The sequence below is a fragment of the Podarcis filfolensis genome (genome assembly GCF_964270895.1).
Source record: "Podarcis filfolensis genome assembly, chromosome: 17".
Taxonomy (NCBI): Eukaryota; Metazoa; Chordata; class Lepidosauria; order Squamata; family Lacertidae; genus Podarcis; species Podarcis filfolensis.
Genome location: NC_139621.1, coordinates 10,864,102 through 10,888,676, shown reverse-complemented (window position 1 = coordinate 10,888,676; position 24,575 = coordinate 10,864,102). Strand labels below are relative to the sequence as shown.

The 24,575-nt window shown below is 43.7% G+C and overlaps 1 protein-coding gene across 14 annotated transcripts in view; it reads right to left on the bottom strand.

Annotated features, from left to right (window-relative positions):
• The window catches only part of DNM2 (dynamin 2), a 62,849-nt gene that overhangs the window by 8,892 nt on the left and 29,382 nt on the right, over positions 1-24,575 (bottom strand). For 5 of the 14 annotated variants that reach the window (XM_083593144.1, XM_083593132.1, XM_083593131.1 and 2 more), the window contains 7 exons: positions 22,010-22,096; positions 21,621-21,691; positions 17,512-17,575; positions 10,474-10,587; positions 3,105-3,214; positions 1,025-1,136; positions 43-207 (listed from right to left, as the gene is read on the bottom strand). In XM_083593144.1, the coding sequence (XP_083449270.1) occupies positions 43-207; positions 1,025-1,136; positions 3,105-3,214; positions 10,474-10,587; positions 17,512-17,575; positions 21,621-21,691; positions 22,010-22,096 (723 nt within the window). Of the gene's footprint in view, positions 1-42; positions 208-1,024; positions 1,137-3,104; positions 3,215-10,473; positions 10,588-16,846; positions 16,859-17,511; positions 17,576-21,620; positions 21,692-22,009; positions 22,097-23,013; positions 23,153-24,575 lie in introns of all 14 variants that reach the window. The other 9 variants (XM_083593133.1, XM_083593140.1, XM_083593142.1 and 6 more) reach the window with 4 other exon arrangements.

Sequence of the window (24,575 nt, the reverse complement as noted above, 5' to 3'; positions counted from 1 at the left end):
AGCCCCTGACAATAAACAAATAAATATCCAACTATGACTCACATTGTTTATCATTAGGTGCATTATTGTCTTTGGCATAAGATCCCGGATCGACTTGTTGATGATCCCAACATATGAATCAACAAGATTGCGGATAGTTTCCACTTGGCGCTCTAGCTGAGGATCCATGGAAAAGGTGTTTTCCTGGGATCCCTCTTCATTCTCCACCTGCACAGAAGAAAATTGGACAGCATTAGGTGACCTATGGAAGAATCAGTACAGGGAGAGTACCAGTTCAGGCCCTCAAGTCATTATTGGATCTCTGCATCCCCAAATATCCCAGTAATCATAGCATGGGTTTAGTTTGGACTAACCCAGATCTGCAGTGCTTATTAGCTGACTGACATTTTAATGAGAATTCTAAGTGTTCTCTCCCTACCCTCCGCTGGCAATGAACAATTATTTCCTTATTATTGGGTTTAATTCTTGCACTGTATGGTTTGCTCTTGCTGATACAGCTAAAATCACAGCAGCCTCTTGCGCACCTGACCCAGAACCTCAAAATTTGTGCTTTGAATCAGCTTTCTCTTCCCTAGGCTGAGCATGCCCAGCTACCCTCACAAGTCTTTGGAGATTACCGTTTCCTGTATAGCTTTGGGAGAAGCACAAAGGGATTCCTGCTTTGCTCATTGGGCTTTGGGCTCATCCTCTTGAATCCTTCACAGCTCTTACACAGATACTACCTTCCACATCTAGAATGGCACTGCCTTATCCACACAACTTCAGGAGGTGGGTATGGGTGGAAGACAGCTGAAGTTTCTACCAACTTTCTCTCTTTCTAAGAAAACCCTACCAAGATTTTGGACAGCAAACTACCGCCAATCAAAGGTACGGTGCCCAACTTGATGGAACCTCTAACTGGCGAGAGTAGCTCCTAGCCAGAGGCAACAGCAGCTGCTAGGAGATCCTTGGTACAACAGTACCACTACTGGGCCTTCAGCACAACCCCACCCCCCTCTTCCTGCTGAAGGAAAAAAATGTTTACTTGGTCTTTCTCAGGGTAAACACCAGCACGGAGGAAGGAGGCCTTCCAGCTGTCCACGTCTTCCTGGGAGTCACACGCAAGCTCAATCTGACGCAGGTCTTTGTACACATTCCTAGTTTAGGGGTGCAGGAGAAAAGAGAGGAGTGGAAGAAGGACAAATGTCATTGGGTTAGTGAAAGAAAGTCCACATCAGGCAACAGGAATCCTGTAATAGGAAGGTTATATATATATTCCTTTATTTTCTAAGTACCTTGAAGTTCTAATCTCTATTGCCACAATAGAATGTGAGACTGTAGGAACACCCAACAGATGGAATAGAGTGCTACTCTACTTAGCCAAATGGTGCCCATAATAGTTGCATGTACAGAGTGAAGTATGGTCTCCATTGGCTTTTTGCTTCCACTTAAATGTCTTGGCATACACTCCGAAGCAGACATGGGGAACCACTTTGGCTAGCAGGCCAGATGCAATTGTGGCCAATCCTCTGCTAGTGACATTTGACAGTTGCAGTTCTGAGCCCTGGCCAAAACTGTGGGCAGCACTAAGTTTCAGCAGCACCACATGCATGCTGTGCTTGAAAACAGAAGACTCAAGAGGGCACTCTAAGACTGCCTATTCCTTTGCAAGCATGACTTTACTATCCCACACGTGACACCAGGTGAGTGGCAGGTGGGTGTGCCTAGGAAGAAACAGCCTTGCCGGTCAAATTAGGAGGCCCAACAGGCCTATTGTTGTCTGTGGGCCCAGGATTCCCTAACCGTGCTCAAGACCTTCATCACTTTACTACTCCTCACCTCCCTTGGTTTACCTTTCTGCTGGACCTAGTAAGAGATGCCTGCCATATCTTTTCTTAAGGAGATTTTTTGACAAATCACATACTGAGCCAAGACAAGGAAGATACTTTACAATATCGTCTTTTAAAGAGCCAAGTCTTTCCGCCGCGATCCACTCCCTTGAAAAATCCTAGCTCAGGCAGCTCCAACCCCATCACATAATGTGAACAGGAGAGTAAAGTCAAACTCTTTAAGCTTGAATACTTAGCAGGCAATGAGCAAAGACGTTAAAGATAACTGACAACAGTGCAGAAAGTGTCAGTCAATACTTTCTGTGTCAAGATCAAGTCTTTCTGAATAGGACGTGTGCAACAAGCAATTCACCCAAGTACCATCAACCTCTGGTGTACATGTGATCTCAGGACTTGCTAAGCCTGGACTGAACACGCAGCACACTTCTCATGTGTGTCAGAGAGAGAGAGAGAGAGAGAGAGAGAGAGAGAGAGAGAGAGAGAGTGTTTTATGAAACATACAAAGTCTCTCTCCTTCTGTGTGATCATGTCATGAACTGGCAGGATGATGGGGAGGAGAAAGAGGATCTCAGTGATCGGTGTAGCCAGGACTGCGACACACCAGGGCAAGCAGGGGATGGGGAAGAAAGTACTCATAGAGTGATGAAGGATGGCAAGGGGATGGGGGTCAGTGCACAGAAACCAGAGCAGCAGGACCCATCACCAGAGCCAGAGGGACCCCTGTTTCCCTGAACACGACAGGTTCTGAGGCATAGGGAGCAGTAGGAGGGGCACTCTAGGAGGCTAAGGCAGCCAAGGGCTCACAGCCTAGCTCACTAGCTGGCCAGGTGAGGCTCGCTAGCTCTGGGAGGAGGTGTGTGATTCCTCAGCTGGAGTAGGCTTAGAAGAGGTGAGGATCACATGCCTCATCAATCAGTATGAAAAGAACAAAAGGGAAGCAGAGCTGAGGTGCTCTGTCTGCTTAACTGCCTATGTTGGTAGACCTTGGCTTGGATGCTCCTAAACCGAGCTTTGGGTTTGACCCTGGACTGTATCTTGACTGCTGGACTTCAGACTTGGCCTACTTGGATTGACCTTTGGACTGTGTTTCCTGACTTTTGGACCTCGGACTTTCCTTGCATGGATTGAACTTCAGACTTGACATACTGACTTGTGGCCAGGCAGGCTAGGGGTTTAGGACAGAGCAGCACAGCAATTTTACCAGATTTGAATTCAGCCTAAGGTCCTAAAATGGCTTCTCATGAATCAGAAAGCATTGAGACATACTTCTCTTACCTTTGTTCTGTGTTAAAGATACCAAAGACGTGCTTGTTGGACATGAAGCCTTTTTCCACATCTCTAATTTTTAGGTTGTCCAGAGGGAGCATGTATTTCTTCTCCTTTTCCTATGAGGATAAAGAAGGGTGAAAAGCCCAAAACGTCATACATGTTGGTTTGTTCTGGCATTCAATAGTCCAGTAAGAAAATCTGATCTTACAATATTTGCTGACATCCAAAATGATGATTAAATGTAAACTGTTTTAGATTTGGCATGCCCACACCAGGCTTCAAGCTTCTAATTCAGACCTAAAGAGTCTGGTTCAAAGTTCACACACTGTGCTCATATAAACCCTTAATAAGGGATTCCATCCACAAGTATGTTAACCCAGCATGCTTCATTCCATCATTAAATAACATTAGAAATGTTATTTGAAAGTCAGAGCTAGTCTCTTTTTTATAAGGCTCTTGCTACTGCCACTTACTGCAATCAGTTCTTGCTTGTTTTGAGTGTATAAATGTTAGAGTTCTGTCGTTCAAACATTTACTAGAAAAAGGACAAGGCTTTGCCAGTGGAAATCTATTGAAACCCCACATCCACCATACAGGACTTTGGGAAGGAAGAGGTAGCATAGAATAGACTTGAAAAAGCAAAAAGTAGGCTCCCTCAATCTTTTTGCTGTAGAACCCTGCTTTCTTTAACAAGTTGCAGGCTAGCAGTGGTGAGGGGCCCCCATATGAGTCACACAGAGCAGCCTCTCTGCAAAAACCCCACATCTGGAATTGTTTATAGCTCCAGATGCTGCCTGCCTGCCTCCCTCCCTCCATGCACACGCAGAATCCCAAAAGTGACGTTTTCCTTTATACAGAGGCCACAAACCTCACACCCGCCCCCCCTCTATGATTTCCTGAACAGCCCCAACCATTTTCCAGACTGGATTCAGCCGCAGACTTTGCCACGTCAGAGGAGACAAAGTAGGTTTTTTCCCCTGGAACTGCTCTACTTAACAAACCCTACAAAAGGAGAACAAAACGGGATTACATGGAAGAGAAGCTTCTGGATTCCAGCCCCGCCTGCCCAGTGTTCAGACTACCTGTTCAGGAAGCTATAAAGGTGTACAGTAGTCTGCACATTGGTTAGACTGGGTTTGGATAAGCATCACTTCAGGGGTGTTGGCTGTTCAGGTAAGCTTCTGCTTTGGGGAAGCGACTTTATTCTGACTTTCGCTGCTACTGAGATTCCAGACCTATAAAGAAGCTGGCTAATCGTGCACAAAGGGTTTATGCCCTCCTTCGACAGTCACAAGACAGGATGACTTGAGAGTCGGGCTTTAAATGCAGCTTGCGTTGATAACTAAACAAACTTCTTAATCCCCTGCTTATTTCAGGAATGTGTGCTTTAAAGATGAATTTTCTAGGGAAGTGGACAGATACACATTCAACGAGCAGTTTAGTTTCCCAGGCTTTGTCTCTGCTGGAGAGCTTTGTTCATGCTGGGCCTGCTGGTTGTCACCTTCCAGACAAGAACTCTCCCAGAGAGGATTCTCACCCAGTAAATGGTTTGTCAGTGATTTGGAAGAGTTTTTTTTTAAAAAAAAATATTATTATTTTTGTTTGCTCAACCTGTTTTACTTTTTATTTTAGGGAAACAGCCTCTGCTTGTGCAGCACCCCTGTTGAAGGTAATATCTGCCTGCAGCCTTGCTTGGAAGTTAAATGAGATATGGGTCTGGCTAGCTTTGAGGCGTGGGTGGCTGTGGACTGTGAGCACAAAAGAATACCTTGGCAGGGGAACAAAACGGCTCAAGAAATACATGTCTGTTTTATACTGCAGTAGTTCAACTGAGCCTGCTGCCATCAGGTATTCAAAAGCACCAAGTTCTACCAGGCAAGCGGTCTTTAAAACTTGAAATATTCTCCCCAAAGGTAGGAAGCAATAGCAGAAAAGGACAAAATTGCATGGGTGGAAGTACTGACTTGCTTCCAAACGAGAATCCATTTCTAAAGACTGCATGTACACTAGTTGCAGTTAAACAAAAGCTAAGTATGGGCACCAAAACAAAAGACCGCCACACTTCTCCCTGTAATGTCTGCCTTAAGATGCAGACAGCTCTACACAAACCCATGAGGTTTATTGTTCTCAAGGAAAGATGGGGGGGAGGGTTTAATCCAAACACACCAACTTTTGCTGAGATTTGCTGAATGTAGCTGAACTCACGGCTGTTTTAAATATATAGCTTGCCTGTCAGTGATCAGTGCTCACATTGGCATTCTTTAAGATCACTGACAAAAGAGAGCCAAAGCAAACCTTGTATTTAAAAAGTGTATTAAAAATGCTTTATAGTTAAAATGTGTAAATGAATGCTTTCATATTTTTAAGTGGCAATACCACAATAGGTTCCACTGATCAATCTTCATTCCAGAAGACGCACCGCTGAATAGTATCGATGTCACACCTAAGCAGTCAGACTATTAATTAATTTTCCATGATTGAGAAACCTCTGCTTTGAAAAGAAAAGTTGAGATGTTTACAAATTCACTCATGCATCAAAACACACAGAAATTCTAAGTTAAGGTGTCCACCTTAACTTCTGCGCCACATAAGCTGTAAATATCTCTCATACTTATTGTGCTAGCTCATGACTTATCTTCCACGCACCCACAGTTTCATTTGGTTTTTCAGCCCCAGTCTTTTCCTCTGCAGCTCAAGGGAACACCAAAACTCATGATACCATGGGGGCCATGGCCACTAAACTGCACAAAACCACCTGCATTCCTTATAAGTATTCATCTGAGTTCCAGGAAATTGTCTATGTTAGTTGTGATGGGCTGCACATCACAGCACGGGGTGGGGTGGATGTGACACAAGACACCAGGATGACAGAAGAGTCTCCTAATGAATCACTGGTCAGTCCCCAGGGCAATCTGCAGGCAAAGAAGTGCCCACCTGGCAGACTAAGGCTTCTCTTCCCAGAAAGAGAACAAAAAGCATAGCCATATCTCAGGATCCAATGGGATGATGGGGCAGGTGGCTCTAGAGGCAATCAGAGATAGGAGAATGTGGGCTGCTGCCAACCTGAGTGGAGCGACAGCCACAAGAGAGACCCAAAGTGGGGAAAATAAGTATGGGTCAGCAAAATAAGTCTAACATACACATATCATGCCAGAGACTCCAATTAGTTCACATGCCTATTCCTGACACGGCATGCCACAATGCAAGGGAAGCAGCCCGTGCCCATGTTTCTCACAGAACAACAGCTTATGCCCTGTTGCAGAGCACACCACCAGAGTTCTGGGCCACTGAATGGTGACAAGGGGGAAGATTGGTACATGTTAGCAGTGGACGGCTGCAAATGGGAGGGGTGGGGTCACAAGGGAGATGAAGAACACATGGAGGGGGACCTAAAATTGGGTGAAGTAGGCTATTGGGACAAATATCTGTATCACGAGAAGGCACACAAGCCAGCAAGCAAAAGGGGAAGGTTAAGCTCCACTTGTTGCTTTTACTTTTGGTTAAACATGCATAAGATTTGCAAATATTTCCTTAAGCTTTAGAGCACAGAGGCTGGCAGTCAGAATTAAAAGTTTCGCGCTTCCAAACACAGACATACCACTGAGCCCATCTCCACTGCTGCCCCAATCTGCAGAAGAAGAAGAAAAGGATTGGGGCTGAAAGACCAAAGGGAAGTGGGTGAAAGCACAACACTGTATGTGAGACTGTAGAATATGTTTGCTATTTACACGGCACAGAAGATAAGGTGAGTGCTCTAACTTCGAATTTCCAAGCAATGACACAGAAGGTCTAAGAAAACCCACGCACAACAAATAAACAAATATATTTTCAGGCACGCTCTCTCCTTCTTAATAGGGGGGTAGTTATCTGTTTCTTTCATGCCTCCAGAGTCTGCATTTCTCCAGCTAGGTACTCAGAAGGGCAGCTACGTTGGATGTTGCAGTACATTTGCTGATAGTTGAAGCTGACATGAAGTTTGAAAAAATTACAGAATGATACTTTGGGCTTCTATGTCCCCAGCTGAAGCAAGCAATCTAGCAGGGAATTTCCAAACTACAAAGGCTCATGTATGAACCAAGAGCAGGACGCGAACCGTTTAAAAGCAAATCAGAGAGTTCAGTAGTTAGGAAAAGGAAAACAAACCACCAAGGCAGATAGACTGGGTGAGGGGGGAGAACTCCTGCTTAACCAAATTGCCAAAAGCAATAAAATTTTAAAGCTGGCACATCAGTGGTAATCTACAATAACCAAGATGCAGAAGAAAAAGAAAAAGCGTAGCTACCTAGCAATTTTTAAAAATATCAACCTTTGTTTAACTGCACTACTCTGTTCTAGAGGATTTGGAGAGAGGTAGCCATTTCTATTGTAGCAAGAAGAAAGAACAAAATGCTCCTTGTCCATTTCTTCTCAGGTAGAGGCTAAGTCGCTGCCTGTATTTTTCCACATTTCTTTTCCATCTCACCTCCCTGTATAGAATTCCCCTAAATCATATATGTATATACACCTGTAACTCAATATAACACTTCAAGCGTCTGATGAAGTGAACTGTAGCTCACAAAAGCATATACCATAAATGTTTTACGCTTCAGAGTGCAAGAAGATACTTCTTCTTCATCTCAGGCCACAGAAGGTGGAAAAAGGGTCCAGCAAGAAGCTGCCAGAGAGTTGTTTACAAAGGTGATATAATGCAGTCCAAGATTCCTTGAAATCAAACATCATGCCTCCCATGGTATATAGATCCCACAATCCCAATACAGTCGTACCGCAGAAGTCGAACAGAATCAGTTCCGGAAGTCTGTTTGACTTCCAAAACGTAGCTTCTGATTGGCTGCAGGAAGCTCCTGCAGCCAATTAGAAGCCACAGAAGCCCCGTCGGACGTTCGGCTTCCAAAAGAAAGTTCAAAAACCAGAACACTCACTCCCGGTTTTTGATCGTTCAGGAGCTGGAACATTCGACTTCCAAGGTGTTTGGGAGCTGAGGTATGACTGTATTTGCATCAACCTGGCCCACTAAATTGACTCCCACCAGAGCCTGCAATGTCACTTACCTGACTCTGAGTCCAACTGCACACAAGAAGTACCTGACAGTGCCCTAATTATGGGTTGCTCTCTCCCTTACAGGCTTGCCTGGTGCGCTCATTGTTTATATTAAGTAAAATGGAAGGTCTGTCATCAAGATATGCAAGGAATATGTAGATGTAGAGTTTAAATCTTGAAAAGACCTGGCATGGAGATGGAGTGCACAGGATTATCCCTGCCAGCAAAGACCAGGCCACCCAGTGTCAGGGATGGAAGGCAGGCTTTACTGAGGCTTCCAAGATATCCCAAATTGCAACTATTTTGCTTTCTGTAATATGACACTAAGGAAAGGTAAGAGATGAACTCAGGGATACCTTTGGAATATGGGATGGCCCCTACTCTCTACTTGAGTCACCTCCTGTTCATAAAGCATAATTCCAATTTGCAACACCCGGTGTTGAGTTTTGTTTCCAAGAAACCAAACTGTGAGGCACACACAACTGAGGGGGGGGGCAAGAATGGGGGGACAGTGCATCTCAACGTGCATACATATGTATCTGAAACAGGAAGTGGTGCGGGCTTTTCTGAGTGAAGTGACTCCCTTTTTTTGCTTCTTTAATGACAAATGAACAGCCTCCATTCTGAATTCTGAGTGTTTCTTCCTGTTTGTGCCTGCTTCCATGGCTCAAATGGGTAGGGAACCTTGTTTTTATTTGCAAAATCACTCTGCATGTTTATCAACTCAAATAATTTACTAGCGGAGGTGGTTTTGTGACTGACATATGGGCCAGACAACCAGCACTGTGCAAATCCACCTTTTGCTGAAAACCAGGAAGTTTTCCCCAAGCTTGAATGCATCCCTTCTTCCTTACTTGGGATCTAGCATTGGTAGAAAGAAACAGAAAGGAAAGCATTCCCCAAATCTGTGTCTGGAGGATGGTAGATGGAAAAGCAACAAAAAATATACTGCCTCCCACTGCCCCCAAAGCTAAGAAAGATGAAGTTAGGCTTGCCATACGTCAGGGATTTTGGGGTCTTCCTAAGAAAAGTTCAACAACTTTGCGAATGTCAGGAATTTTACTTTTTGAAATATGGCAACCCTAAATGAAGGAAATAGTCATGAAATGCACAACCTCTTTCCCCGCACCAAAACTAAGCAGGGACAAAGGGAGGCAAAGCATTCCTTCCTGTAGTCTGTGGCACTCCAGTCTGGGTAGGGAATTCCAGAGAAAACGTATCCAGTTGCCACTTTTTACAAAACAAGGCTCTTCAGCCACTAAATAGCTATGTGGGAGGGAAAACTGGCAGTAGAACCACGAGAAAAAAGGATCACTTGCTAGAGATTCTCCCTTCTGCATAAGTCATAACACAGAAGCCAGTCCTATATGGAATCTGGTTGTGATAAACTTGGAGCCAAGACTCCTGGAACTTATTGCCAGCATCAAGGAAGATACTTCCCTGTTTCAAAATTGGTTCTCCTAACGGATAGGAAACAAATGTTGTAATGTGGATCACTCCTCTTTAAGAGTTCTAGCCAGCCAGTCATATCCTCTTTCACAATGCTGTACTACATTTCAACCACCCACATTCCCCAGTCAATTGGTATTCGCTGGCCACTGAACATGCTTAGTCCTCATTGGGCTGGGGAAACCGCCCCTCCTTTTTCCTGAATAATTTTTTTTTTTACTTCTAACTTTGGAATTTCCCCAAGTCTGCTGATACCTTCCCACTGGGTGCCCTTTCGGCAACGTAACTCACATACACCAGATAATGATAATGTAATGATCATCAGTTTAATTAATTTAATAATCTTCAGTTAATGATAACTTTCATCAGTCTCCCCCTATTCAGCCAACCTTTGCCCTGAGCTCAGTGGAGAAGGTAAAGGAGGTGAAAGGAAAGTTAGCAGAGAGTTGGGAAGGGGAAGAGGGCAGAGGAGGCAAATGGGCAGGTGGGAAGGAAGGGACAGGGGCGGAAAGGGAAGGACAACATATTTTCCTCCTCACCACCATTACAATGCATTGCAGCTCCTACTTTGTTTCTGTGATCACACCCTCGATATATTATCGTGGTCCACACAAACCCTTGCCCACAGCAGGTCATGCCATAAACATGGACTGCCGCAAGGCACTTTGCTGTCAGGTTGTTAACAGAACAAGGCTTGTGCACGTGAGGACTTTTTACCATTTTACAAATTTACTTTTGCATGGCATCCTTGGTGGCAAGTGGGCAGTTTTAGAGGTGTAGACAGTACCCCATATTTCCATGTGTGTGATTTCAAGGACTCCATCTGAGTATCTACAGCGCCACCCAGGTGACTTCTCACTGCAACAATATGGCATGCATAAATACCCACCTCTTCATCCTTGTACCAAGACAAACTTTCCGCCGTCAGGACGAACCAATACTCCTTGGAGCCACCTTTCATGATGCTAATGTTGTTGATAGTCAGCCAGCCTCGCCGGATGACCTGGAGGAAATCAAGGAGTAGGTGAGGAAGGAAGAACAGGTTACAGGCTATCTTGGGGAACGTAAGATGGATGGGATTGCTTTATGTTCAAGAGATTTGGTGCAATGGCTTAGGATTCTAGCCCTCATGGCAATCAGGAGGGGAGAAAGGCCTGCTTCCAAAGTTAGCAGCTTGGAGGGCCCAGTGGAGGATGATGGGTCCCATGAAAAAAAGGAGGACATTGGAGGAGGAAAGTGGCAGACGGAGGGAGTGGGAGGTTTTTAAGCAGAATTTGGATGGCCATCCGTCTGGGATTCTTTAGCTGTGATTTCTGTATTGCGGGGGGTTGGACTAGATGACCTTCAGCAGTCACTTCCACCGATATCATTCTATGACTCTGTGACACTCAACAGGGAAAGCATTAAACCTTCAGTTTACAGCACCAGGGTGTTGTTGGCAAGACCCAAAGCCCTCTGAAGATTCCCACCTACAGCATTACTGTTACACGTGGACTTTGATTGCCTCTGAAATAGCAGCCTGGCTCATGATTGCAAAATTCCACCGTGTGATCAATGTTAAGCAATGAACCATTCTCACCAATAAGCAACCCTAAAGCACCCATTGACACTTAGTGTACCCAAAATTAAATCTAGAGAATGCTAGATACAAGTGATAAACCTGTAAAGCAGAATTTTCAACATGCCATGACTAGCGCTCTGCAGCAGCAGGTAAAATCAGGAAAGGAACTCTGTGTAGCAGTCCAGTACTCACTGACAGATGAACGGGTATTGCCAGAAATAAAAACAGGACAGGAGCTCCTTCTCTTTACAGAAAAAACATTGCTTATAGATGTCTATGAGGTCCCTCATAAATATATAATGATACAGTACATGGCAGTGAAACCCATCAGCTTATAGCCGCTTGTAGCATTCACAAGAACCCCCTGAAAAGATGCAGGCAGGAGCCAGAGTACGTTGGTGGCAACCCTCAAGTATCCATGTCTGCAACTTACAAAGCAGCCGCAGACCTAGTGAAACTTAATAGGATGAAAAAGGAGTCTCCTGAACAAAGCTGCACTGATTTGTGCAGGCCACAACTCTGCTTGCAGCCAGTTGTTTCCAACCACCTTTACTCCTATTTGCAAACAACCACTCAGTTATGCACTTCGTCTTGCATTTCACACTAATGACACACTCTCAGTTTGCCTGAAGGGGCAGCTCCCCACCTGATGAAGTCACACCAGTCTCACAGGTGACTCCGCCAGAGCTACAAGCAAAATGTTTCTTTGCTACAGCCTGGCTAACCAACAAGTCACAAAATGAAAACGTAAACAAGGTTAACGGTTGAAATGCCAGTACTGATGCTTGTCTGCCTCTTGGTGGGATAATTTGTCCTCAAGACATTTGGCTCTAGGATGACGGACATTCCTTTATCCTGAAGGAAGCTCCAAGGCTTGGCTTTTCCAATTGGGCAACAACAAGAAATGTTTATGTTAATTAGTTACATTTGCATCCTTTCCTCTCTCTAAAGTAGTGGTTTTCATTTAGTGTTGCAGGGAATTCTGGAGTTTTTCAGAAGCTTTCCCTGATGAAAAGTGATGAACAAACTACTTTGAAAGGCAGCTTGCCCATCACTTCCAGTCTTTCTTGCAATGGACAGCCAGACAAAGCATCCTTCAATAGCAACGAGGAAACCTAATAGGCCTATGATCTCTGTGCAAACACGTAGCTAGGTGTCTACTAGTAGATCTGAACCATTTACGGTACATCAGCAGTTTTCTAATTTCCAATAGTTTTCACTACAATAAACAACAAACTTTTAGAAGACATCTGAAGGCAGCCATGTATAGGAAAGTTTTTAATGTTTGATGACTTACTGTGTTTTCATTTGTTGGAAACCACCCAGCATTTTAATATCATCATCATCATCAACAACAACAACTATAGTAAGCAAAACTGCAAGCAAAAATATCATTGGCATGGCTGGAAATCTCTCTCAGCCTCTATGTTCTTTTACCTAGAGCTGTTTGAACTGGCTTTAATACTATTTTTTTTTATATTGCTGTGATCTGTACTGGGACCTTATAGTGAAGGGAATGTAAGAAATCAAATAAATAGTAATGCAACATACATGTATTAACTGGTTACTTTTAAATATGTCTTTGTGCAGCTCTGCTAGGACAGTATTAGAGTAGTGTGTCAGAACCCCTGATCTGTTGTAACTCAGAGGCAGACAACGCAAGCTGTCCCAGTGAATGACTCATGGGGTGTAGCAGACAATTTGCTTCACCCACTGAGTCACTATTATGTATCAAACTCCAACTGCTCACTAGCTGCTACTCTGAACCTGAGTTCTGATTGGCAGACTACTGGGTTTCAGTAAAAAAATACGAGTAGATCCCACAAGCCCACCCTTGCCTAGTATGTACCCTAGAATCTTCCATAGCACACTGGATCTCCTCAGACAAATGATGTAGAAAGGATGCCCTGGAGAAAGGAAGTCTGAAAACCACTGCTCTGAAGAGCTCAGAATAAAAGTATCCTGCAAACAGATTAAGTTAATACTTGCCCAAAGAGTACCATATTTTAAACAGTTGTGTTAACTTGAGCGAGTACTTCCACATTGGAATGTACTAGTCTAGCCATCGTGCCACGCTAGGAATTCTAATTGCCTGGCACAAGCCAAAAGTAACACCTAGCATTGCCTGTAAGGCATCCCAAAATCTGCCCAACAATCAAATCCCCAATGCTGGAAGGATTTTAGCCCTTCCACTGAATATGTTGGTGCCAAGTCATTGAGCTCATTATAAATTTATTGGAATAAAAGCCAGCAAAGCAATTGGCGAGCCAGTCCTAGGTCCGGGATCTAGCCCCCTGTTCAGCCCTGAGTTTCTACACCTCTGTTCACTAAGAATGGCCAGGATCAATTCACTTCATAGGGCTTGCAAAGTATTATGGATGAACCACTTGCCCTCAGAACTATGCTTTGAACATCTGAGTAGCTGTGTACATTTAAGCAAAGATGATCATTTAAAGCCAAGCAACTGGACAGAACCGCTCTTAATTTCATGTGGGAATAGCCAAGACCTGTAGATTTTTTATGGTGGTCGATGGGCTGCTGAGAATATCCTGCAAGACTCACCAAGCCTGCAATAACCTTGAGCACACTAGATAGTTCAACAAGCTGCTTTAATTTAAACCCAACACAAAACAGATGAGTTTTACTTTTTCTCTCTGCTAGGATGAAAAGTATCTCTTTAGGATACCTGATCAACACCCCACCTCCTGTGTGGGCCTTTGGAGGAAAGACACAGCAACAAACACACTTTGCTCTGTCATTTATTCGTTTTTATGTCTGAACTATACTTTTCCTTTCAGAAGGAAAGGAAAACAGCAAAACATGTAAAACGTTTTCTACCCAAGTTAGTACCACCATAAATATTAGTAATGAGCAGACTGGAAAGGAAGTAGTCTATATGTTAAATCATTTAAATATAGCCAGGCTAAAGTATACTTTGGAGAAAGAGAGCAAACCTAATGGTGATGATTCAACTGTTAGATACGAAAGCTACAGATGTTAGAGGCAGGATTGCTGAGCAGCTCTGGAAAGGGACAGAGAATCTGGCTTGGCCTGTGCTTAAGCTTTCAAAACCAGCACTGAAAAAGCATGAGGGCAAAGAAATACATATCAATCAGGCATCCTCATCTTTTCAGACCTGCTCAGCTTCTTGCTAACATAAATACCAAGGTGGCAGACACACAGAAGGAGTGGAGCACTGGTGGGCATGGGCTGTTGCAAACTGTATTTTAATACAAATTAACTTGGCAGAGGAATGGAAGGTGTTGTCAAGTCCAGACATAGGAAAGGGAGTCAGGTCAGATTTCCTCTCTGTGAAGCATTTCTCTTAATTAAAAAGATTCAGGATCAGAAGTCAGTCACATTTTAAATACAATTAGCTTTTAAAAGAATGGAGGCAAAGAGTGGCCAGAAGGCAGTAGAGAAGGAGAGAGACCTTGAGACAGATGTGGAAGAAGAAACCAAAGAGCCCAAAAAAGACACACAGGGCTGTAACTGAGTTTGAGGAGCCCAGTCAAGGGGCAATAGCCCAAGGGAAACCAATTCTGCTGCCAACTTGAAAAAAGAAACTTGTCTAAATTGGTGTTTTTAAAGAGCTATGTTGAGTTAGAGGATAAGTTGGGGGCAAAAAAAAAATGTTCCTGGAATCAATCTCCTTATTCTTTAGCCTGCTATTTTACCACCACCACCCAGACAGGCCTACAAGAAGCTGAGGAAGGAAGAACATAATGTTCATTTAAAGCTCCAAACTGCCTCTCAAACGCAGGAGGATGAGTTCGATCCAAAGTGTTGCCTGAAAAGTAAGTTTCACCTTCTACTTTTAGTAAAATCAAACACAGCCCAGCCAGTCAGATCTCCACCTTCCTCTTACTGAAGCACAAACCACATTTTCAAAGCCAGGGATTGAAGATTGGGAATTGAAGACCAGGAATTGCATTGGAATTGGAGACATGGCAAATATGCAGACCCTCAGGAGGTATTATGGCAGTGTTTCTCAAACTCTTGCTAGGTTTGCCAAATTAAAATTTGGAGTGTAAGAGTAAGAATTAACTGCCTTCAAAGGAGCCCATCTAGAATGAGTTACTGTTCACAGGTTGCTTCCTGGTCAGAAACTGTAGCTCATGCAAGCACATGGACAGCATTCTCCATGGAAGGTTGATTTGAGTTCATATGAACCTCTAATTACTTTGAGCACACTATTTGAGAATTACTGCTCTGAGGTCTGCAGTTATCCTTAGAATATCATGAAAATGGATGCGTCAGCACTTTCAGACTCTTTGAAACACAGGATATAATGATGAGAACTGGCAGGATGCCTGGGATTCCAGGGGAATGCTATGCCACTGATTTTAAACTCTCTCAGCATTCTAGTCCACTGGATCAGAATATGGAATTGAGAGGAGATTCCTTGCCCAGTAGAAATAGCACTTGAATAGGAAACCTCCTATACCTCCGATCTGAGCAAAGTTAACACATATGCATCAAAGCTAGCATATGTGTCACATATGTACAATAGTACATAGTGCAATATTCTTGCACCAAGTACATGTGAAAATTATTTCCAGGACAGCATGAGAGGAGGAGCACCTCTGCATCTGTTTTATTAAGAATTGTTCTTCTCACTTACACCCAAAAGTTTCTGGCGATTCCATTTTCTTGTAGAGTAAGCAATGTAACCATTTGATTTCCAACTCCAAGATTCCCATCCACAACACATCCTTCAGGGACTATGAGTTCAAAGGGCTGTATCAGTTTGTTTAATCATGGAGCAACCGATCCACCCACATTTCTTAGAATCTAGTGCACTTAAAGGAAAAGCATAGAGCAACACTGGTCTCACCAGACAAGGGAAAGGGCCACGTAGTAATGATAGGGCAAACAAATCTCTCTGTGCCTCAATAATTATAGAGAAGGCAGCAGCAGCTGAGATTTTAGATGGAGATATGAACACATCAAGATGAAAACTAACATGGAATATGTTTGTGACAATTGCCGACCAAGCTGGGTGTATGGATGTAGAACATGGTACAATACATGATGCTGGCCACTTGAGTCTCACCAGGTAGGAAGAACACAAGGTCTCAAGGGAGAAAATAACCAGGAATGCTAGCAGACAGAGCAGAAGCTCAGAATGCTGCAGTTACCAGTCAAGGTTCACTGGCACCTTTATCCTTCCATTGCGCTCTGTTAGTATGGTGGGTGTCATACCCAAGTCTGGCAGCCTCATGATTACTTTTATAGCTAAGACTCACAAGTCTCAGTTGCTTGAGTGTCACTGGACTCCAGCTTAGTGGATCTCCCTTCAGCCGTATATGTCAGCTTGAAGAAAAGGCATGAAGATGGGATATTAAATAAGGACGATGTCTCACCTGATTTCTGATCCAAGGAGGGTTGGGGCTAAAATCAAACCTCCTCAGGCTAAAATGAAGGGTTCAGAAAGCTACCTTTTCTACTTACAGTTTCATTCATTGCCCACTTGGTAAGTCCAAGAATTCAACAGTAGCAACTAAATTTAGAAAGATGGTTCCCATGCCTGGATCTCCTGGAATGCCATTTGAAGTTACTTGCTTTTCTGTACAATTAAGTGCACTTTGTTTGAGGCAAAGAGGTTACCCAACTTGGGGACCTTTACTTTTGCTGGGCAAGGAAGTCTCCATCACCAAAGTTTACATATCAGTCACTAGCACATTATACAGGTACTTACCAGTATCTCACCCTTTACAGGTTGGCAAAATTAGTGGTGCAGGTAAAATAAGGAAAAGCAGGATGAGGGGACAGAACAGTGAGGAAAATCAAATAATGAGAGTAGAAGGGGAAGGGAGAAGCAGGAAGCACAAAAATGGTTGGAAAAAAGGGAAAGCAGAAAAAAACAGTAAAAGAAAAAAGTTACATGCAATTAATTATAATTGTTCAGTGTTAATGTTCCATTACAGTCTTTCCAAACAAGAATTAACATACGCAGATACATTATATAGAGACTAACTTTATGTACCAATTTTGTTTCCAGTCCTTTGCTCAAGTCTTGCTGCTCAGAAACAAAAGGGACTTAAGACTGAAAATGTTCCTTTATCGTTTCATTCTTCTGCCTTGAAGTTTCTCTCTTCTACTTGTGTTCATATTGGCATAGATTTGTGGTCACAACTGAAGGATAAATGATTTATTTTGGTGGAGGCACTGTACTTTCTGCACCTTGTGGCCAGCTCCAAGTCCTTTTCTGTCTTCAAATGACATAAGGCAAGGGTGGCACCTCTTCTTATAAAACTATGCCATGCTCACAAGCCTGTTCAACTCTGCGCAACTACATAGTGTGCCCAACAGGCTGGACTTAGTATGCTGACACTATGTTCTACTTGGCTAAAGGAAGGAGACATGCATCAGTACCTGATTTGGGATTGCTCTTTTCTTATTTGCTTGGGTGCTCCTTTGCTGTGCACTGAAAGAAAAGAGATGGTTTTACATTTAAACATGCCTACTGGGTGTGAAAAAAGGTAAACTTGCATGTTAGATACACAGAATCACCAACACATTCATTCCTGTTCAAGTCAAGCAAAATTAGAGATGCAGATAGGGAAATGCCAACCCTCGAAGGAGAAAGTTCACCAGCAATGGAGCTGAAGTGATACATGCCATACGACAGATTTTTCCACCACAAAGACACTCTATACATTCACAGTGGTTCTGAAACATTCCACTTCAGATATAAACCAGAGGGAGACAGGGTCTTGAACCTGTGACTGCACGCTACAGAAGACTTTAGGGAGGAAGCGAAAGACACTGCCTACTCCAGGCCCCAGTGAATCTTTTCTTGAAAGAACCTGCCTGGTAGCATATGGAGAGAACACACTAGTGTTTCAATCAATGGGATGTTAGACTGTCTTGCGGGATTGTCAATTTTCACAACTAATTAGTGGAATAATTCTGGGGTCCTCTGCCGGCTGGATGCAGCTTGCCTCCTACCAGTTACATGCACATGTACACAGAACATGCACATTTACTATGTGTCCCAAGGCTAGCCACTCATGTTGATATATCTTACTAGCCAACCATTACGATGCTTACCACTATGCCTCTCTCTCCTCCCTAGTTGCCTCAGACATGCAAAAGGCTCAGGAAAGGGAAAGGCTATTTCTGGATTGTGCCACCCAGAGAAAAGAAAGAATCGCTTCCACTCTTTTTAATTTCTTCTCAAAACAAATTCCTGCTGTTGCTTACTTTGTCTAATATGCAGCACAAATGAAATTTCAAGTGAGAGGACCTACACGCTACCGGCCACTCTGCTTGCCAGAGGGTGAGGGGCACTTGCCATTGGAGAGCAGATTTATGCGAACACGTCTCTACTGACCAATCCTCACCACAGTCTTCATAAAGCCCCTTCAACAAGTTCTCCAAAGGGTTAGGCAAGCTACACTCTAGACCTAATAAGGATAAACTCTCACAGGCAGATACGCACCCAGCCACCATGCGCTGCTCAGTGTAACAGCTGGGGAGATTTGGGAGAGGTTTGAGGCATCCAGAGGGAAGAGCAAGGTGAGTCAAAGAGAGAGAGAAAAGTGAGATGAAGGAAAAAGAAGGAACTGTAAATTAAGTGTGAAAGGATACATAAATAGACTGCACACAAATTACACGAGAGGGAGAGAGAGAGAGATGGGGAATGGAAGGAGTATGTGAACAGGACACTATGCCTAAGTTGCTTGCTGGGCTGATGCCAAACAGCATTTCTTAAAATGCATTTAGGGTGTTTCTAAGTCATCCAATAACAGAAGTTCTAGGAGCAGCATTACAGAGTAAAAGTGAAATAAGTGGTAAGGGTTCAGGGACCTCCTACTGAGATCATTTGGTCTTGATGTCCTGAAAATTCTGCTTACAGGCCCCTACAAAAAAAATCAGACCACTATAAAGAAATCAGGAGTCAGCTAGAAGAATGGCACTGGGAAACAGTCAAAAGATACTGGAACCTAGGATTTAGGTAAACAGTAAGTTCATGACCACCAAAATAGCTTTTTAAGAAACACTGCCACCTCCAAGACAAGTAGAACTATAGGGAGAGGCTACTAATCATCTGAAGGTGATATAATCTGCAGGAACATTTTGGTTGTTTCCCTAGTTGGTGAGGCTCATTTGACAACAAAATGGTTGTAAAGTAATGTTCACAATGGTCACTGGCATTTTGATTTGGGATGATTTATTTATTAGACGTAATGCTATCAACACACTTGCGTTCTCAACTAGTGGGAAAGTTATGAATGAGAATTTAAAAGACTAAAATGTATCACTAGGAAGGTCTGGTTCTTTGGGAAGCTGGAGTTTATAATTGCTTTAAACAGGATCAATCCAAACATCCCGTATGTTAGAAAGCACATAAACCTGTCAAAACTAGATGCCAACATGTCTACAGAGTCAAGGCGGCTAGAAAAAGCAAGACACTTCCTTTAAAAACTGGAAGTGTCTGTCCAATCACAGAGGAAAAGGAGGCACAGACTCAGGGAACCAAATGTAAATGTACAATGAGGCAAGCCATGAAGAAACAAGTAAGAGCTAACGGGGAAAAAAGCAGATGCATGAAGGCTAACTAGAAAGGGTGTGCAACAGCTGGATAAAAATAGCACTGGGGGAAGTCAGGGTAACTGCAGACAACTGATATATATTGTCATCAGTGTTGAAGGGTACCCACCCTTGAGTCCTTTATCTAAAGACCTGTTTGCATCAGAGGTGACAAGATGAAAATTTTAAAAAGTAATCACCAGAACCCAAGGGGCTTCTGAATTGGCTGCTGCATGTTGAAGTCCAGATTGTACTTCTAAGTCAAGTGTGCTTTCCACATGGGAAAAAATATGTACTCCCTTTTGTCATATTTAGATTCTGCAACCATTATTTTTGAATTTGAAAGCCTAAGATAAGATTACTGTAACGTGCTATACCAAGGGACTGCAATTGCTTACTTCAAACTTCATCACAGCAGTGATGGCAGGCACCCTGAAAACAATGCATCAGTCCTCCATCATCTTCCATAACTCCCTATGTCCCTCAGAGCACCATGCAAAGTGTTTTTCTCCTACAAAGCCCTGGAGCCTTACATGCCTGCAAGCAATTCTCCTTTCCTATGTCCCAACACAACTTACAATAGCTCACATGAGGTTACCCTCAATATTATTAGTGCAGAACGTCAGGCTACTCATTACACAGAGGCATTCCCATAGGCTGCATTGCGCACTTTCCTGGGAGACTTGCCAAATAGTATTTCTGAAGTGGCGTAAGACCTTCCTATTTTGGCTGGCTTTTGCTAGTTAGACATGTCTTTGTGACAGGGCAGGTTAAAGTTATTGTAAGTGATAAAGATCTAATAATTGTTTTCATTTAACTGCCTTTTTTTTTAAAAAAAAAGCACCCAAGTTGCTTGCTCCAAAAATAGGATAGGTCACAAAGGAAAGCCAAAAATAAGTTTTGTCCCTCCCTCTCTCTCACACACGTATCTCACTCATTGTTACCTTTTCACTCAAGCATTTGAGATTAAAGTTCATTAACTTCTCCAAAATGCAAGTTTGATCTCAACCACACATGCCTAGTTTCAGCTTCTAGTTATTTGATTTCAGTTAACCCAAGTCACAAGATCTGTACTACCAGGCATCCATCCAATCACAAGATGCTCTCTTCTGCTTGGCAAAAAAAAAAATTAAAAAAAATTCCTCATTTCCTACATCAGCAGTACTATTTGGGCCGTATAATGTTTCCCAGTAGCCTGATTCACATGCAATGTTAAACCATAATTAATACAGAAGCGCCCGCCCCCCCCAACAACAGATTTACGTGCAACTGTATATGCACAGCACTGGGAAATAAATAATTTAATTCAAACCCTGGTGGGAGAGAGCTGGAGAGTCCTCTTGGCTCATGAGGAGACCCTTCCTGGAGCCCAAAGTCAGTGAGAGCGGAGGAAGCCCCAAAGAGATTGGAGGCACAGCAGGGCTTTGTTTACACTGCTCAGCTTCCCTGCCTAACAGCTGGTGTGAGTGGTAGCACAGAAGCAGCCAATTTCCCACACATCCTCCAGCCAGCCCCACAGCTTCAATTCTAGTTGTGGATGTTTCGGGATACAGTAATTTTCATAAGGATAGGAGAGAGAGCAGCAGAGAGGGAGCCTGAAGGGTGTTCAGAGGGTGCTCCCCAGTTACACGATTTCCCCTTACGCACGTGGGGACTCAGAACAGAACCCCTGCTTAAGGGGTGGGGGCAACTCTAGTTAACTCTGAATTGCAATGAATGAGCAGTGTACTAATGCATGCTGCTTTGCTTCTTCTCGACTCAATGCTAGGAACAACAAACTACAAGCATTGGCTTGCTATTCACTGAGCGGCGACTTAGAATAGTATGTAACTCCACACTGCCCATTCACATTAGACCGTAGTTAAGCATTTAACTGCAGTTTACTGTGACATGCGAGCCAAGCATCTCTTGGTGTTTATTTGGTAGCAGATACTCACTTGGCAAATCCAATGAAGTCTTCGTGGTTAGTGTTGATGTAGGACAGCTCTATGTCAATCAGCAGGAGAATCTGGAGAGAAGACAAAACCAGCTCAGCTGCATGACAACATCATGAGAAAGAGCCCATTTAGCCTACTCTTCTGCACACTGAAGCCTGTGAAAAGGACCTTGCCTTGATTATCTGCTTATGCATAGCCACACAAGAGCTCGGTACTTTCTGCACTGCTATAACAAGCAATTCCAGCTCAATGGAAACCCTGAGAAAGCTGAGCAAAGAAGGGGTTCGCTTTGCTGTGATTGTCAGTTGAGAAAGTCATTGTAGATTCTGATTCTGCTATTCTCAGTCAGCCCAGAGGTTATTTGGCGAGTAAACAAAAAACCTGCTCACCTGGTCCTTAGTTTTCCCTTCTCGTTCTCTGATGTATGTCGTAACAATTCTCTCTGTTTCTTCTCGAAGCCTAGGGTAAGAACCAAGCTGAGGACAAGCGGAGAAGAGATCAGATCACTGCTGTCTTAAGCATCAATTATAGACACACATATAGAGAGCAGAAGAGAAGAGGCTGGGCTATTTCTCAATTTTACCACTGGGGCAGGGCTAAAGCACAAAGTAAGAGGGATTTGGGGTGGGTTTTCTTTCGCCAGTTCAATAAAGATACAAAACGCTTTTCTGGGTGTTTGATGTGCACCCTATGCTCCCCGTGGCTTTTGTCTGGGAAACAGCCCAAGACCTCTGTGGAGTTTAGCAGAAGGAACACATGAGACTGGCTTCTTAGTGCCACAGGAAAAAGAATGAGAGCTGCTTTCTTTTTGATTAAATGATAGGCCTACCCACAAGTCACTGTGGAAGATGGTGATTACATATTACCAAGATACTCTTAGAACAGATAAATGCCAGAGCTCTTTTCATGCTTCAGCGCTGAAACAAGCTTCTTTTGGCACAGGGCAGCTGAAAAACGCAGCCTTGTATTACAGGAAGTGCTCCTGAGATTTAGCCACTTTTCAAAGCATGTTCGACTACAGCTGCTACGGTCCAAGCAACACCAGTGTAATGTCTCTGTGGGACCCTGCTGTGAAGCCAAACTGGACAATTCAACAGTCTGATGGGCATTCCTCAGAGAGGATGTAGATGCCCCAAAATTATTATTTTTTTATATTTTTATACAATTAAGTGATTTCTACTGAGATGTAAACTGCTTTGAGATTTCTTGAAACATAAAAGCAGTATTCAAATAATGAAAAAAGAATGGCAGCTGCTGTGGCTCTGGCTCTGCTCAGGCACAGACTGCCCTCACTGAAAGCAATCAAACTTCCTTTTAGCTGGGCACCGCAAGAAGCCATATTCCAGGTGACAGGGAGATGGGGAGGGGAAATAAAAGAGTAGAGACTCATTACCTTCTCTGCACACTTTTTAATGACCATGGCCAGCTCTGAGACCACCAGATCAACACACTTCAAACTGGGCTCTTTGAGCTTTATAATCTGTTTTTTCACTATAGCTTCAAAAGCCATGTCAGGTGTGAAGAGCCCCGTCCTGCGCCATGCAGAAAGCGCGAACAGAAAGGAGAGATTCCGAAGAAAAGCAGGAAAATAAAAAAAGTGACAGAGAGGGGAAGAAAGAGATTCAAAAGGTTAGTAATGTGCAAAGGAAAAAGCAGCAGCACTTCCTCAGGAAGATCCTTCTTGCATTGCCAAACTCTTGACAAGGAACTACTCCCTTCCAGGAGCTGAGCTGCTCAGGCGGCTTCAAATTAGCTTCAAGTATTTCCGCAAAGGGACTATGTCCTGCCTGCCCCTTGCAGTATGAGTGTGCTTGGCAAAGTGGATAAAAACCTGATTTTTTAAATGGCTCCCCAAGACTGAAAAAACAGGTCATGCTTGCTTCTTACTGTGCCCCGTTTGATTCTAGAGTATGAATGGCGGACTTCCGGGTTGGCGCCATCGCCGAATGGCGGACTCCCTCCGAGCTCCGGAGGGAGCCGGCTCGGCAGGGGCTGGGTTTTACCGCACCGGCGATGCGGGGACCCTTAGAAACCACGGCCACGGGGGCCGTGGACTTGGAGACTCGGCTAGCACCGCTAGCGCCCTCCCGACTCGTGAAGGAGCCTTTTTAAAGGCTACGGATCGGGTGCCGGGGAGAAGCGTGGTGCTTTGAGTCCTCTGCCATCCCTGCCGAGCGAAGCCGCATGCCATCCGGCGGAGAGCGCTGACTTCTTCCATTGAGAATTTGGACTTTTAACAACAACCCGTGAGTAAATTGGAAATCGGGTTTAAAAGAAGAAAAATTTTTTGGATTTGAGACGAGCGGGGGGGGATCTAAAAAGGAAGTCAGTCCCCCTCCCTATTGTAGACATTTTAAAACAAGGATTGGGAAGCCAAGGCCCAAAAAGAACGGTATCTTTGCTAAAATCAAGAATTCCATGATGGGAAAGTACAAGAATTGTGCTGGAGGAAGAATTGAAGGAGAAGGAAAATGCACCCCCCTCCCTGGGAACCGGGGCGATTGAGGAGTGAGCCTGGTGAAAAGAGCCGGTGATTTTGACAGCTGTCAAAGTAGCTGTCAAAGTCGGAATTTTAAAGAGGATTTTATTAAAAGGACCTTGCTGGTCAAACTTGTTACAACTTGATATAATTTGTTAAGACTTGAATACAAAATGGCGAAAATACGGAGAACAATCGGATTTTTGGAAACAAAGTTACAACAACCCCCCTAGAGGAGCTTCGGGACATTACAAAGATGGGCGTAAGCCGGGAAAAATACAACACTTCGGAATTTCACAGAACTGGTTATCTCCTGGGAAAGCTGCAAAACTGAAACTGAATCTCGTCTACAGGGTGTTTAGACTAAAAGGAGACAACAGAATACTTTACTGAAGAAGGAAGGGACTGAACGCAAGTTTTTGTTCCTGAATAACAACAACCCATGTAGAGTTACTAAACTTCTGAATAAGAAAGTT